Source organism: Cygnus atratus, chromosome 16 (genome assembly GCF_013377495.2).
Source record: "Cygnus atratus isolate AKBS03 ecotype Queensland, Australia chromosome 16, CAtr_DNAZoo_HiC_assembly, whole genome shotgun sequence".
NCBI lineage: Eukaryota > Metazoa > Chordata > Aves > Anseriformes > Anatidae > Cygnus > Cygnus atratus.
In genome coordinates this window covers 1,328,807-1,343,018 of record NC_066377.1, presented here as the reverse complement: position 1 = coordinate 1,343,018, position 14,212 = coordinate 1,328,807, and the positions used below count along the sequence as shown (strand labels likewise).

At 65.7% G+C, this 14,212-nt stretch overlaps 2 protein-coding genes across 2 annotated transcripts; one reads left to right on the top strand and one right to left on the bottom strand.

Annotated features, from left to right (window-relative positions):
* The first annotated feature begins 65 nt into the window (after positions 1-65).
* Positions 66-2,689, top strand: SDCBP2 (syndecan binding protein 2). The gene is made up of 8 exons (XM_035567117.1): positions 66-139; positions 234-309; positions 631-734; positions 955-1,116; positions 1,470-1,645; positions 1,714-1,885; positions 2,223-2,314; positions 2,426-2,689. Exons 1-8 carry the CDS (start codon positions 86-88, stop codon positions 2,478-2,480), a joined length of 891 nt encoding a protein of 296 aa, XP_035423010.1. The 5' UTR covers positions 66-85; the 3' UTR covers positions 2,481-2,689.
* A 1,791-nt stretch (positions 2,690-4,480) lies between these two features.
* On the bottom strand, positions 4,481-10,422 carry SNPH (syntaphilin). The gene is made up of 5 exons (XM_050714076.1): positions 10,358-10,422; positions 8,798-8,875; positions 7,781-7,882; positions 6,276-6,425; positions 4,481-5,603 (listed from the first exon to the last, which is right to left on the bottom strand). Exons 1-5 carry the CDS (start codon positions 10,420-10,422, stop codon positions 4,481-4,483), a joined length of 1,518 nt encoding a protein of 505 aa, XP_050570033.1.
* Between the last annotated feature and the right edge of the window lie 3,790 nt (positions 10,423-14,212).

Genomic DNA, 14,212 nt, shown 5'->3' with positions numbered 1-14,212 from the left:
GATGCTCGGGGAGAGGCGCCCCCGTCCCCAAAATGCCCCAACCCCGTCCCCATTCCTGTCCCAGGACACGGGCGCAGCAGCAGCGATGGCAACGCTCTACCCCTCGCTGGAGGACATGAAAGGCCACCAGGTCTTGCAGGTCAGTGTCAGCTCAGTGTCCCTATGGGGTGGGGAGGGACCGACCCCGAGGGTGCCCGTGGGACTCACCTCGAGCAAACCCCATCTCTCGCCAGGCGCAGGCAGCCGCCGGTGTCGGCACCCCCGCCACGACGGTGCTCACGGAGAAGCCGAAGCTCACCTCCGGCACCGGTAACGTGGGCTGCGATCAGCCCTCGGTGTCGAGGGGCTGTCTGGGTTGGGGGGGGTCACCCACCACGGGGGGAGGCTCGGCTGAGACATCCCCCACCCCCCCCACCCCCCCCACCCCCCCCCAGCTTGGTGCACGGGTAGGGGATGGGGCTTGGGGGTTTCTCCCCCCCCCCCCGGCTCATCCCAGGGGGGGCTCTCTTCATGTCCCTTGTGCCGGTTGCTGGCTCCTGGTCCCGGGGGGGGGCTCCCAGATGTTGGGGGGGGGGGGGTGGCTGTAAGCTGGGGACCCCACGCTGAGATCGCCCTCGCTGTGCCCCACAGCACCGCCCATGCTGTACCCCAACCTGGCGGAGCTGGAGGATTACATGGGACTCGCGCTCTCCAGCGAAGAGATCCAGAAAAAACTCTTCCCGGACAGCAGCACCGTAGGTGTCTGGGCTGGGGCTCCCACCTGCCCTGTGCCGGGACCCCCCCCCGGCCACAACATCACTGCTGGGGGGGTCCCCTCCTTGGGGGGGGTCACCTCCCGCAGCCACATCCTGCCCGGGGCAGGGGCACGGTGTCCCCCAAGGGCTGATGCGAGGCCGGGAGCAATGTAGGGCCCCGTGCCCCTGCTGGCCCTGCTGAGACCAGGCTCCAATGCAGGCGCTGACCCCCGCCGGCCCCGTGCCGGGCCAGCTGGTCGCCCCCCTGAGTGGGAACAACGTGGGGCTGCGGCGGGCAGAGATCAAGCCGGGCGTGCGGGAGATCCACCTCTGCAAGGACGAGCGGGGCAAGACGGGGCTGCAGCTGAGAAACATCGACCAGGTGAGGGGCTGGGCTGGTATGGGGCTGGGCACGGCACGGCATGGCGCTCCTTGGCATGGCACGGCACGACACAGTGCTCCGTGGCATGGCACGGTGCTCCATGGCATGGCACAGCATGGTACGGCACCGAGTGGTGCTCCACGGCATGGCACGGCATAGTACGGCACGGCATGGTGCTCCATGGCATTGGAAAGCATGGTGGGGTGCACCATTGCACAGCACAGCATGACATGGCACGGTGCACCGCTGCACAGCTTGGCACACCGCAGCGTGGCACGGCACCGTGCACAGCATGGCACGGCCACCCGGTCCCCGTGCCAGCCCCGTGCCATCGCTCCCCCCCTTGCCCCCAGGGCATCTTCGTGCAGCTGGTGAAGGCCAACTCGCCGGCCTCGCTGGTGGGGCTGCGCTTCGGCGACCAGATCCTGCAGATCGACGGCAAGAACTGCACGGGCTGGAGCAGCGACAAGGCGCACCGGGCGCTGAAGAAGGCGTCCCCGGAGAAAATCGTCATGGTGGTGCGGGACAGGTGAGCGGCGGGCGGCCGGGCGCACGGTGCCACGCACGGGGATGGTGCTGAGCGCTCTGTCCCCGCAGGCCGTTCCAGCGCACTGTCACCGTGCACAAGGACAGCACCGGCCACGTGGGCGTCGTGGTCAAGAAGGGGAAGATCGTGTCGCTGGCCAAGGACAGCTCTGCCGCCCGCAACGGCCTCCTGACCCACCACTACATCTGCGAGGTCAACGGCCAGAACGTCATCGGCATGAAGGTAGGGACACAGCCCTGTCCCCATAGTGTGGCTGCAGGCTGTGAGGTGCTGCCCTGCGGCCTCTCGCGGGGTCTTTTTGGGTGCAAACTGCAGGATTTGAAGACTCAGAGCCGTCAGGGTGCCGCCACCCTGCGGGAGGTGTGGGTTGGGGAGGCTGGGTTGTCGCACCACCGCATTTTAGCCCTGTCACGAGTGGGTTTTGCACAACTGTGTGTGCAAAACATGCCTGGGGATGCCCTGTGCCAAGGATCTGGCCAGAGCAGGCGCTGCGTGGTGCTGGGTGAGCTGCTGTGCCACGGGGGGCACCGCTCGCCTCCCACCGCCCTCTCGCCTCCAGGATAAGCAGCTCATGGAGGTGCTGGCGGACGCGGGGAACGTTGTCACGCTGACCATCATCCCCGCCGTGATCTACGAGCACATGGTCAAACGGTGAGACCGCGGGGTGCCCGCGCCCCTCCGCCCCCCGTCCCCAGCCGCAGCCCCAGGGTTACCCCCGTGGGGACCCGGGGGCTCGCCCCTGAGCACCTCCCCTGCGCCCAGGCTGTCGGCGGGGCTGGTGAAGTCGTCCATGGACCACTCCATCCCCGACCTCTGATGCGATCGCCGCCGTCCTGCCACCAGACACCGGCGTGGGCGCCCCCCCCGGCCAAGCCTGGAAGTGGGGGGGCTCAGAGGGGCCGCAGAAGGTACCCCGCAGCCCCCCCGAAAGAAGCTGTTGTAGCACAGAAACCCATAAAGAGCCTGGGGCTGCAGGGCAGCGCAGGGCACCGCAGCACCATCCTGCATCCCCCCGGCGCTCTCCTCGCTCTCAGCAGCAGGGACGGGGAACGTGCCCCCACCTCCCCGCTGCCTCCCCTTGTCCCAGGGTCCACGTGTCCCCCCCCCCATGTCCCCTCATGTCCCCTGCGGCCGCTCGGGCCAGCCACCCTCGGGGCAGATGCCAAAGGCTGGCTCCAGCGAAAGCAGACACAGACCCAGCGACATTTATTACATCCACCACAGACAGCGAGTACAGGACAGTGGAAAACGAGAGAAGGGGTGGGTGGGGGAGGTTACAGCTTTTTTCACTTCTGTATTTAAAAAATATATTATATAGATTTGTCTTTCAAATATAGTCATTACATTTATTTCTCGGCAAAGCTTTGGATAGTCGAACAGACGTGTACACAGATCCACAAATACATTGCACAAGAGGCTGATATCCTGGCTGCGTTCCGACCGCTTCTCCCCGAATATTTTACACGGTGCCCCTCCCCCGTCCCCGTCCCCGTCCCACAGACGGGAGGCATGGGGAGGCTCGGGGCATGCAGGACACGGAGGGGGCCAAGGCGAGTGGGCAGCAGCCAGGGCCCCATGAGCGTCGCCAGCTCCTGCAGCACCCATGGGTGCTAGAATGGAGCTGGGGGGGGGGGGGGGGAACACATCATTAATTCAAGTCACGAAGGAGCCGCAGACATTCGTGGTGGGGGCCGGGGCCCGCGCCCCTCGGCATACCCGGGAGGGAGCCTGAAGTCTGGTGCCTCGCCAGCCCCCGCTGACCAACCTTTGCTGTCTTTGCTTTTCAAGAAAAAAAAAAAAAAGGCATTTTCTGGAGGCCGCCAGCAAAGCGGGGTTGTGGCTGGGCGGGGGGTGGGCGAGGGTGCTTGGCTCTGCCCCCAGGCCCTGCCCGCGCCCCTCACTGCCTGCCCGAACCCGCAGCATCGCCGCTGCCCACACCAAGGGTGCCCAGTCCCACACCAGAACTGGTGCTGGGACCCCCCCCCTTCCCCCAGGTGCTGCTGGCAATGGGGCCAGCCGGTCCTCAGCCCCTAGCCACCACCTCGGCTCCCACCCCAGGGCTTTTGTCTTTACCAGAAGAAAAAAAAGTGAATCTAGTGCAAAGCAAACGAACGAGCGGTACGGGACCGACGGCGCCGCGGGTGGCTCAGCCTTGCTCTAACGCGTGAGGTATATCCAATTGTATATCCGATTCCACCCGATTCCATCCAATTCCACCCAATTCCATCCGATTTCATCCAATTCCACCCCGGTTGTCCGGGGGCTCCCCGCTGTCCCCCCGCCTGCAGCCGCAATTTCGCTGTCACTGTGCGAAGCTGCACCCGGAGCAAGGAAGGTGCCCGTGGGGGGGGGAACCACCACGGCCCCATGCTGGCACCCCCAGTGCCGGATGGCTCCTCGCCGTCACCCGCCCGCAGAGAGCTGTCCCCTGGGCCGCGCAGGGACATCCGAAAAGAAAACAAGTGCAATGAAGAGACCCCCCCCCCCCCGGCAGGGTGGCACCCCCACAGCTGCAGGAGCTGTGCCAGGGGGTGGGCACCGGGCTTGGCCATCCCGCGTGTCACCGCTCCTCCAGAAACGGTCCTTGGCATCCTTTGGGACAGAGGTGTCAGAGCAGCAGCAGTCCCACCCCCCCCTCCAAACCCCACCCTGCGCCCCTTTTTGCCCCCTCCTCGGGGTTGCGTAAGGAGCCGGAGCAGACGAAGTGCCCCCCGGGAGCGGGGACAACGCCGGCACGGGGCTTTACAATCAGCGGTCGGGTCCGTGGGGGCGAGCAGGGGGTGGTGGTGGTGGTGGTGGTGTGTTGGGGGGGGGGGGTCAGGGCTGGGCGCTGCCCCCCGGGGTGCCGACGGCGTGGCAGCCCATCCTGCGGATGGAGTGCAGGGCCACGGTGCAGCAGCCCCGCAGCAGCGAGCTGATGTTGTAGATGGGCTGGCCCTGCCGGCGCTGCGAGCGGCACAGCCAGGCCACCGTGGGCACCGCCGGCACCACCACGGCCAGCAGATCCACGAGGAAGTGGCGGCTCCAGTAGCTCTTGGCCAGGGCGGCGTCGCAGCTCGCCTCCGCCGCCTCCTCCTCCGCTGCCGCCGCGCAGGTGATGGCCACGGAGGGGCCGGCGCCGTGGGGCTGCTGCACGGTGGGGTTGTTGTGGGGGGCCCCCGCCTCCGCCGGCACGGCCTCGGGGTCCGCGGCCACCAGGTCCATGGCCCCGGCGGGGTTGGGCGGCTCGCAGCCGGGCGCCGCGTCTTCCAACTCGGAGACCCAGGCGGAGGTGGGGCTGCCTAAGCTGCAAGCCTGGGACTTGATCACCTTCTCCAGGAGGGTGTCCAGGTCGGGCTGGCAGTGCGCAAAGTCCGTCTGGATGGCCCGCTCCTGCATGCAGCTGGCCTGCACGCCCGCCTCCACGCCGCCCCGCAGCCCCAGCAGCTTCTCGTAGGTGGAGCTGGGGGGCAGCCGGGCGCACGGCTCCCCTCCCTCCAGCAAGTCCGGGCGGCCGGGAGCCTCGTCCGCCCCCGCGAAGCCGCTGTCGGCCCCCTCGTCCACCGAGATGGTCTGCGAGCCCCCCACATTGCGGTCCCCGGCCGCCTGGTCGCTCAGCTTGGTGTAGGTGGAGCTGCGGGTGAGGGAGCGGGCAGGGGACCCCCCCGCCGACTCGCCGGCCCCCTCCTCCTTCAGCGCCCCGTTCTGCGCGATCTCCATGCTGTGCAGCAGCGTCTCCAGCTTCTTGTTCTGGATGTTGATGTCCACGAAGTACTTCTGGAGCCCCTTGTCCTTCTCCATCAGGTTGTTCTTCACCGTGTCGATGACCTGCTTCAGCTGCTTGATCTCCTTGCGCGCCTCCTTCAGCGCCAGCTGGGCCTCCACGCGGTGGCACTCCTCCTCGATCCAGTCCTCCTGCATCCTCGACAGCTGCGTTTTCAGGTCCTCGATCTCAGCATCTCTGCAAGAGACAGGGGCGGGTGCATGGGCACGCAGACGGTCACCACAGTCCCAGCCGTGCCGGGTCAGGGCACCGCGACAGCGCTGAGGATGCCACAGAGCTGAGTGCTTGCGTGCCCAGCAATTACCGTGGGTGCTTGGAGCAGTGATTTAGGGTGAGACCACCCAAGAAAATCCATGGTTGGGACCCAGGGTCAGGTCCAGAGGCTCAGGGACCCTTGGGAGAGGTGCCCGGCCCCTTCCCGGAGGGGCTGCAGAGGGCTGCGTGGGACCAGGCAGGTGCCCAGGGCGGGCGCGCGGCAGCTGGTGAGGCTGCGAGGATGCGCGTAAGCCCCCGGAGGAGCAGATGGAGCTCAGCCACTCCGTCACGCTGCGATTCAGAAAAACCGTGGGAGAGAAAAACCGGCGGCGAAAGGAAGAGCACAGTCACCTCCGGTGAGATTTACAAGTTCTGCAGCCCCGAAATCTGCTCTCTGGGTTGGCAATGAATTCGGATTGCATGAAAAGAGAACAGGGAGAGCTGTGTGCCTGCGATGCCCGGCAGACCCGTGGTGCTCGGTGCCCCCCTGGCAGCAGGGCGGGCACGAACCCGAGGACGAGGCGTCACCGAGGGGACACAGGCAGCCAGGACGCACGGTCCTGCACCGCGTCGGGGCGATGGCGCTGCGCTCACCTGTCCTGCAGCCGCTCCTGCGTGTCCTTCAGGCGAGCCTTGAGGTGCCGGATGCAGACCTCCTTCTGCTGGAGGGGCGTCAGGTACTGCTCCGGCGTCGGCGGCTTTATCCCGTGGTTGTCGCTGCAGAGGTTGTACTTGGCCGAGCGCCTGCGGGGACACGGCCGTCACCCAGCCGCCGGCGTGGGGCTCGGCGGAGGGGCTGACATCTCTTTTACAGGGTGGTGCCAGCCCCATAAAGTGCCCCAAATGAGCCCCGTGGGCAGGAGGGGGAAGGGCTGCGGGTGGCAGGGCGGCCGTGCCAGCCTGGGCACCGCTCGCCGGTGGCTCTCCGAGGCCCTGCACGAGCAGAGCGGGGCGGTAGTGGTGCTGTGTGCCCAGAGCGAGCTTGCTGGGGAATGTACAACGAGGATGGAGACCCCAGGGTGGGATCAGGCCTGTCAGATGAGGGTCTGAAGGATGTGCAATGGGATGGCTCAGGACGGAGCAGGTCTGGAGAGCCCACGGAGAGCAAGCCGGGGCACCCAGCATGCGGCACGGGATGCAGCAGCACCTCGGGGCCCTCCTTGTGTTGCCACCGGGACAGATGAGGTTGGTGGCCATGGCTTGAAGCCCGGGGCAGCTGGGCAAGCAGGGGGTGGCCAGGGGTAGGAGGGGATGGGGAGCGGCTGCAGCTCCGTGGCCACACGCCTGGGCTGGGAGGGAGCAGGGGGAGGCGCAGGGACCTGCGAGCAGCACGAGGAGCTCTCGCAGTGCAGCAGGGTGGACCAAAGCCCCCACACATCGCAGCGGGGTGGCCTGAGCCCTCTGCCCATCGCAGCGGGGCACCCAAAGCCCCCGTGCATCGCCACAGGGCAGCCCCAAATTGCTGGGCCTCGTGGGGGGCAGCCCCACAGCGCCAGCACACTCCGTTAGGGACAGCCAGGCAGAATGGGGCCCCGCAATGCCCGTGGCCACCCCATCCCTGCTCTGGCACCGTCTCCGTTCACCAGGTTGCCCCCAGACCCATCTTTTCCTCCCAGATTCGTTGCCACTTCTGGGAGATGGAACGTGGCTGGGGGCTGGCGGGGGCAGCCCCAGCTTGGGGACAAGCCTTGCTTGTGGTGCAATGCACAGGCAGCCCCAAATCCTGCCCCACAGAATGAAGGGGTTGAAACAAAACCCTGCTACTGCACCTTCTGTCCCGAGGGAGCCGGGGCGCAGGGAGGGATGCGTGCAGCGCGCAAGCCACAGCCACGGGAAGGACGGGAGGGAAAGGAGACACAACAACAGCAGCTGGGGGGGGGGGTGGTGCTGGGGGTCTCACAGCCCCACGGGCAGCTCGGCAGGCTGCAGCTCACCCAGCCGCCACGGCAGCAGCACAGCCTCGCTCTGCGGCCCCTGCCCTGGGGGGCTCCGGCAGCACTGGAGCCAGAGCTGCTCCCCCTGTCCGGGGGCACCCGGCAGCCTCCCGAGGGCCCTGTTCCCCCCATGGGGGGGCCGCGGGGCTGCGGGCGATGGGTTACCTTGGGGTGGGGCTGCTGTCGCTGCCCTTGCAGGAGCCAGAATTGCTGCTGCTGCTCAGCGAGGAGGTGCCGTAGGTGTCCCTCCCGGGGGGCGAGGGGCGCCTGGAGGCAGGGAGAAGAGGCTGTGTCTCAGGCCGAGTGGCTGAGGGCGCTGAAGACTTAAAGAAGGAGGCCAAGCCACTCCGTCCATAAAGCCCGCGACTGCCAACCACCACACCGAGGACACACAAGACAAAAGGACAAAACAAACAGCGGGGATCAAAATGGCACGGACACGGTGACGGGCGCAAAGGCAGGGCAGGGGGGCTGCCCACCCGCTCCCCCCCCCCCCAGTGTGGCACCCCCTGGGCACCGGCACAGCATCCCCACACCCCAAGGACCGGCACCAGGAGCCCCCCAGGAGCAGAGCTTTGCTGCCCACCACCAGCAGTGTGGCTGTGGCACCTCCGCAGGCCCACGCTGCCTTTTTCTGCCGGCGCCGGCTGCAGCCCCTAACTCAAAAACTTCAGCCCAGGACATGGAAACATTCAGAGGGGAATAAACGCTTTTTTTAAATCTCTTTTTCCCTTTTGCTTTCTATCACTGAAGCCCAAGGAGGGACCTTCCCAGGGGTGATGCACCTCCCGGCGTCACCGCCTGCTCCCAGCGCCCTCATGCTGCTGGCTGGGGACGGGGCCCCCACCGGCACCTGCCTTTGGCAGACGGGACCAAGAATTCAATCCTGGGCCCAAAGAGCTGATCCTGGGACCAAGGACTGATCCCAGGACCAAGTTATTGATGACAGCGGGGTCAGAGACACACAGAGAGGGACGGGGTGCGGTGCTGGGGGTGCTCCATGCGGAGACGGGGACGCGGTGCAGCGGTGACATGCGGCACCCCAAATCCAGGCTGGGCGGCAGTGCTGTGGAGCAGCAGCCCTGGGCTGGGTGTGCGGGAGGACGGGGACGCTCCTGCCCTGCTGCTAACCGCGAGAAGTGCTGGCTGGGCTCCAGGGATGAGAGGCCGAAGCATATTCACCTTCGGGATCCGGTGGACGAGCGTCTGCTCCCCGGCAGAGACATGGCCGCAGCGCCGCGGGTCCTGGGCACGGGGGAACTGCGGGTTAAATGCAACAGAGAGAGGAGGTCAGGGTGGGGAAAGCACCCACACAGAGGTCAGCCCCAGCACGAGGGCATCGATTTAAGCCTTGGGGTCACCTTTGTGGGGACGGACGTGGATTGCATCCCATGCACATCCCAGCTCTGCTCTCTGCCAGCCTCCCATGGCCCACAAACCCCGGGATGCTGCGTGCCCGGGGTCCTGCCCCGGCAGCACACCTGGGGTGAGGGCTTTCTTCGTTACAAGGCCAAGCAGAAGCAGCCCAGACACCCACCTGTGCATTTCTGGGACAGGATGAGACCTCGGGGTCCTGACACCCAGCCCTGCACCTCGCCGTGTCCCACCCCACCGGTGACCGGGGCACGCCATGTCCCTGCCTTGGGCTGGGACCTTTAATGCTTGTCATTAATTAATCCAGGATCACCCGTTCAGCAGGGAAAGCAGGTAAGGAAGATCCCTGTGTGATGCGGCAGCAGCCGCCAAGCCCATGAGAACCCCAGATCTTTGCCTGTAAATAAATAGGCCAGGCCCAGGGGTCCGTAGCTGTCGGCTGGATCCCGTGCTCGCGGGCTGCTGGGGACGGCCGGGGGCACCACCTGGGCCCCCCCCCATCCCCGGCACATTCAAGCTGCCGGCATCTGTCCCAGATTTTGGCAGCTTCGGCCCCGAGCAGCCCGAGCAATGGGACCTGATAATCAATGGGTTGGGAGCGCTGAGTGCTGCTTGGGCTCCGGTCCCGGGGAGGGAGAGAAGCAGGGTGAGGGGGGGGAGGCTGGAGGAAAGGAGGGCACCCTGCCAGCTCGCGCCTGATGTGGCCTTTGGCGTTGGCAATCCCAGATTTTCTCTTCCAGACTAATTCCTGCCCAAAACCAAGCTCCCCCCCCTCTCCCCAGGGTTTGCTGCTACCTGCTCCCCAAAGCAGGGCTCCGACGGGCTCAGGGAGCTGCAGCAGAGGGGCTGGCAGCGCGCAGCCGTGGTGAGCCCCCGCTCAGCACCTGGGGGTCCAGCCCCATGCGGTCTGGGGGTCCTGGATGGGCACGGGGGGAAGTCCTGGGGCAGGAGCAGCAGCGCTCAGCCCCTCTGGGTCACAGCTCCCGGACCGCTGGCGTGCGCGGCCGCGGGGCTGTGCTGCTGCAGCAGCGTGAATCAGCATCCAGCAGAGCCTGGCCCTCCAGCAGCGCCGCGCACTGCAGCACAGCACAGCCCGTCCCTGCTCCTATAATGTCACCGTGCTCCCGAGCAGCCCCCAGGCAGGGCTTTGTGGAGATTTGCAGCCGCACAGATTAACTCCTCGCCCTCTCGCAGCCCTGAGCAGCGTGCGCTGGCTCACGGCGGCCAAGCAGCACCCGGCATCGCTGCTGCCTCCCGCTCCACTGCAAAGGGCACATGATGTGGCTCTGCTCAGGAGGGAGCCCTCTGTGTGGCACTCAGCCCACAGGATGAGTGCCAGGACCAGGGGCAGCCCCCCTGCACCCTCACGGCATGGGCTGGGCCCGCAGTGGGGGCTCCGGCGAGCGCTCGGTGCTGCGCTCCAGCACCTCCATCCAGCACCCACCGCGGTGCCGTGATTCCCCTGCCGCCTGCTCGGGTCGCTGCCACGGCGCATCCCCTCCCAGCCAGGGACCCGGGTCTGCCTTGTCGGGCTTCCTCCTGCCACCAGAGGCTTGGTTTTAATCACTGGGAATGCCCGGGTGCCGCCTTCGTTCTCCAGAAATCCACGGGCTGTTTCAGCCTCCCCAGAAGCCTGGCGGTGCCCGCGGGCTGCCGAGGTCAGGCAGGTTTGGCAGACTCGGGGCCAAAGCCACAACACCAATCCCACACGTTCGTGTTAATGCGCTGCCTCTGAAGGCCAAAGTAATTATTGTCTGCAGGCGGAACTACCACAATTGTGTGACCCAGGACAAGTACCTGTGGTGAGAAGCGAGCCTTGCCATGGCAGCATGGGGAACCCACGACAATCTCATTGCTTTGAATGCAAGAGAGGCACCAGCAGTGAGGACCTCTGCTTCCCGCACGCCCAGTCGCAGCTCCCCAACGGCTCTACAGCACAGCAAGAGCGCAGGGAGCTCTGCTGCAAACCCCAGCCGGGGCTTTCCGGGGGGAAAACTGACACAGGGACAGAGCCCGTCCGCTCTGTGCTCCTCTGGGCAGCTGCCCAGCGCCCAGGAGGGGATTTTCAGGGGCAGAGCCATCGCCCCAGCCAGCCCGGAGCCGAAACGCCCCGTGCTGCTGGTGGCAGCCTGGGCGAGAGCTTTCCCAGCGCCGCCGTGGCAAGCAGCCCATGCACAGCGGCTCTGGCTCTCTGCGGCGGCTGCCCGTCCATTAGGCATTAGGAAAAATACACAGAGAGGAAATGGAAAGCGTTCAAAGATAAATGAGCGAGTCCCCGAGCGCGCTGTGCGCTCGCCAGCAAGGAAGACAATGGCAGCCGTGAGCGGCTGCGGGGAGGGCCAAGAAACGCAGAGGGGTAACCGAGAGCAGGTCACAGCAATCCAAAATCATCCAAGAAAGGAGGCTTCTGAAAGGAGTCAGAGCAAAGCTGCAAGGGTAAGCAGAAGAGAAGAAATCCCATAAAAACATCGGGGTGGAAAGCAACCCATGCTAGGGCAGAGGACGGGCGGGCTCATTTCTCCATGTCAGAAGTGCAGGGGACAGAGCCAGCGGCCAGCCCTGCGCCACCAGGCAGCTCTGCACCCCCAAAAAAAACCAGAAATGAACATCAGGAGCCTGGGCAGTGGGAGAGGAGACCCAGGGCCTGGCAGGATGGCGTGCTATGGCCAGCAGTCCCGGCTGCACTGCCCGAGCCGTGCAAGGGGTGAACCCAGAGCGGGACCCTCGCCGCACTCGGCTGCACGATGGAGCTCAAGATGTCCTGACCGAGAGCCACTGATCTCCTGATCTCCTCCACCTTATTCCATCTTTTCTGCAGCAGGAGGAATAGGAAAAACCATGGGAGAATCCCTGGCTCGTGGGATGATGCTTACAGAGCTGATGGCAGCGGATTGTGCCCCAGAAGAGACGTGTCTGCGGCACAGGCCCCGAGCAGCTCTAACCCGGCCTCACAAAGCTGCACCTGAGCCCCACAACAGAAATCATGCAAATGGTGCTCCCGGCAGCCAGTTTGTCTCTGCACAGCGACCCAGCTGGCGCGCACAGCCCCAGCTCCGTGCCGCAGACGGGGCTCGCAGCTAGGCGGGGATTTTAACACCCACAGCCGGTGCGGGCACGCAGGCACCGGGAGCGGTGTCGGGGCGATTCGAGGAGCGCTGGCAGGTCCTTGTGCGGAGGAGCTGAGGCTGCTGCCTGGGCCAAAACAAGGCTAAGGGGGGCAGCAGGATGAGCGCTGCCTGCTGAAAGCTCTAACCCTGTCTCCCAGAGCCAACCAAGAGCAAAACTCCCCATAAACTTCCCAGCCTGACCCCGTGAGCCTGGGCTGTGGCAGCACCACAAGAAACGGGTGCCGGTGGCCCCGCAGGGGCAGGGACTCAGCAGCACCCAGCGACCTCCTCCTGCTGCCCCGGTGCTGATGCTCACAGCCTCTGTGCCCGTGGCACACGGCGGGGTTTGTTCCCTCCCCTGTGCACGGTCCTGCCCTCTGGTCCCCGCAAGCAGCGGCACGGGGCTGGTCCAGCGATGCGATGGGAGACGGAGAATTAGTGGGCCTGAAAGGCAGCTCTTCCAAAAACACCAGCACAAAATAGTGCTTGTGCTGTGCAACAGAATTAGCCGGGGAGCTCCTGCTGCATAACAGAAATGGTCCCTGATATGGAAACATCCAGAGCTACGGCGTGAGAAGCCGATACTGCACACACGGCGGGACGGAGCACCAGCTGGGCACAGGACAGCCTCTCACCAACGGGAGCTAACGGCCATCCTCCCCGGCTTCTGGCCATAACCACGTCGGTAGCGCTTCCCCGAACTGCTGCGGTCAGCAGCAGGCAGGGCTCAGAGGGCTGCTGGTGCTGACGCCTGCATCGGTAGCGGTGCCAGGCACCAGCACCCCCGGACACCTCACGTACTCCGTCCCCACCAGCGCAGGGCGCCCACCTGAGCCCCCCATGGCTTCCCAGGGCCAAGGTCCCCCCCAGGGGGCTCTGGGCACTGCTGGGACATCGCACAGGGATGCAGGGTCCCACCACCGACCTGCAGACCAGGCAGTGATGACGACGCAAAGGGAGGAGGGTGGCAGAGTGCTGGGAAGGGCGAGCCGAAGCTCAGCCCCATCCTGTAGAGGATTTCCCCAGGATGAGTGGCTCAGCCTTCATTTTGGAGTTGCTGCCCTGCAAGGAAACCTCTTCGGCTTGAACGCTGCCACCTTCCCATGCCAAGCTGGTTCCCCGCTGAGCCAGCGATGGACAGACGGGGCTGGGCCAGCATCACTCTCCCTCCTATATTCCTTCCTGCATGGCAAACGGTGCCAAGGAACCCCGGTGAGAGCCTCGCCGTCAGTGCATGAGGCCTCTGAAGGCTCCTCAGCTCGTTCCCCCAGGGGTTTCGCTACCGCAGGCGAGTTCACTCCTGCGAGCTCCCGAGACACCTCGCCTCTCTCCATTTCTGCATGCCTTCAGTAAGACCGGCTGCTGCCCTGCCCCGAGCTGCCCCACCAGCTCATCCTGTCCTCCCCGGGGAACGTGCAGCGGGCACGCAGAGGCAGGCGGGCTCGTTTCGCAGCCTTAATCCCGGCCCTGGCGCTGCGGCGACCGCCTCTCGGTGCGGTGCCTTGCCAGCCGCCGCTCGGCTTTCCCCAGTTTTCTCGCCTGCTGCTTCTTTTGTCGGCGCTCCCCGGGCCCCCCCCGGGGTGAATATGCTCCCTGCTCGCCTCGCTGCTCCCGGCAAACCGGGACAGACGTCGGATTTTCCTCCGCACGGTGCTAACAGGCTGCCTCTGCTGCGTGCCACCCACGCAGGGCTCTAAATAGCTGCAAAAATGGCCTTAAACGGGGCTGGCCGAGCCCCAGACAGATGCAGCGAATGCACAGCACCCGGGCTGTCGGCGCAGATCCGCGCTGTGGCGAGGCGAAGGGACACATTTGGGCTGGGGATGCTCAGACACCTCACCAGGCCTCTCCAAAGCCACACAAGAGAAGGGTTTGCTTTCTCTCCTCCGCTGCCTGAGCCGCACATTTCCTTGTTTTCCTTGCCCTGCTCTGCTGCGGTGGCACCAAGCACACGTGTCCGAGCAGCAGCGCGAGCCGCCCTGCCAGCACTGCGCTGCCCCTGGGGCCGGGGGCTGCCGGGGTGTTTCCAGCCTCCCCGAGACAACCCCATCAAAAGCAGAGAGCCGAGAGGGAAGGCAAATCACAGCTTCGGCTTCCCAAGGAACAACAAAAGCGT

Excerpts from the sequence above, each read along its gene's own strand:
- SNPH (XM_050714076.1), bottom strand. The coding sequence starts at position 10,422 with ATGGAGGTGCTGGAGCGCAGCACCGAGCGCTCGCCGGAGCCCCCACTG. Across the intron at positions 7,883-8,797 it reads TCGTCCACCGGATCCCGAAG|GCGCCCCTCGCCCCCCGGGA; the intron begins GTGAATATGCTT and ends CCCTGCCTCCAG. Across the intron at positions 5,604-6,275 it reads CAGGAGCGGCTGCAGGACAG|AGATGCTGAGATCGAGGACC; the intron begins GTGAGCGCAGCG and ends TGTCTCTTGCAG.
- SDCBP2 (XM_035567117.1), top strand. The coding sequence starts at position 86 with ATGGCAACGCTCTACCCCTCGCTGGAGGACATGAAAGGCCACCAGGTC. Across the intron at positions 140-233 it reads AAGGCCACCAGGTCTTGCAG|GCGCAGGCAGCCGCCGGTGT; the intron begins GTCAGTGTCAGC and ends ATCTCTCGCCAG. Across the intron at positions 2,315-2,425 it reads TACGAGCACATGGTCAAACG|GCTGTCGGCGGGGCTGGTGA; the intron begins GTGAGACCGCGG and ends CCCTGCGCCCAG.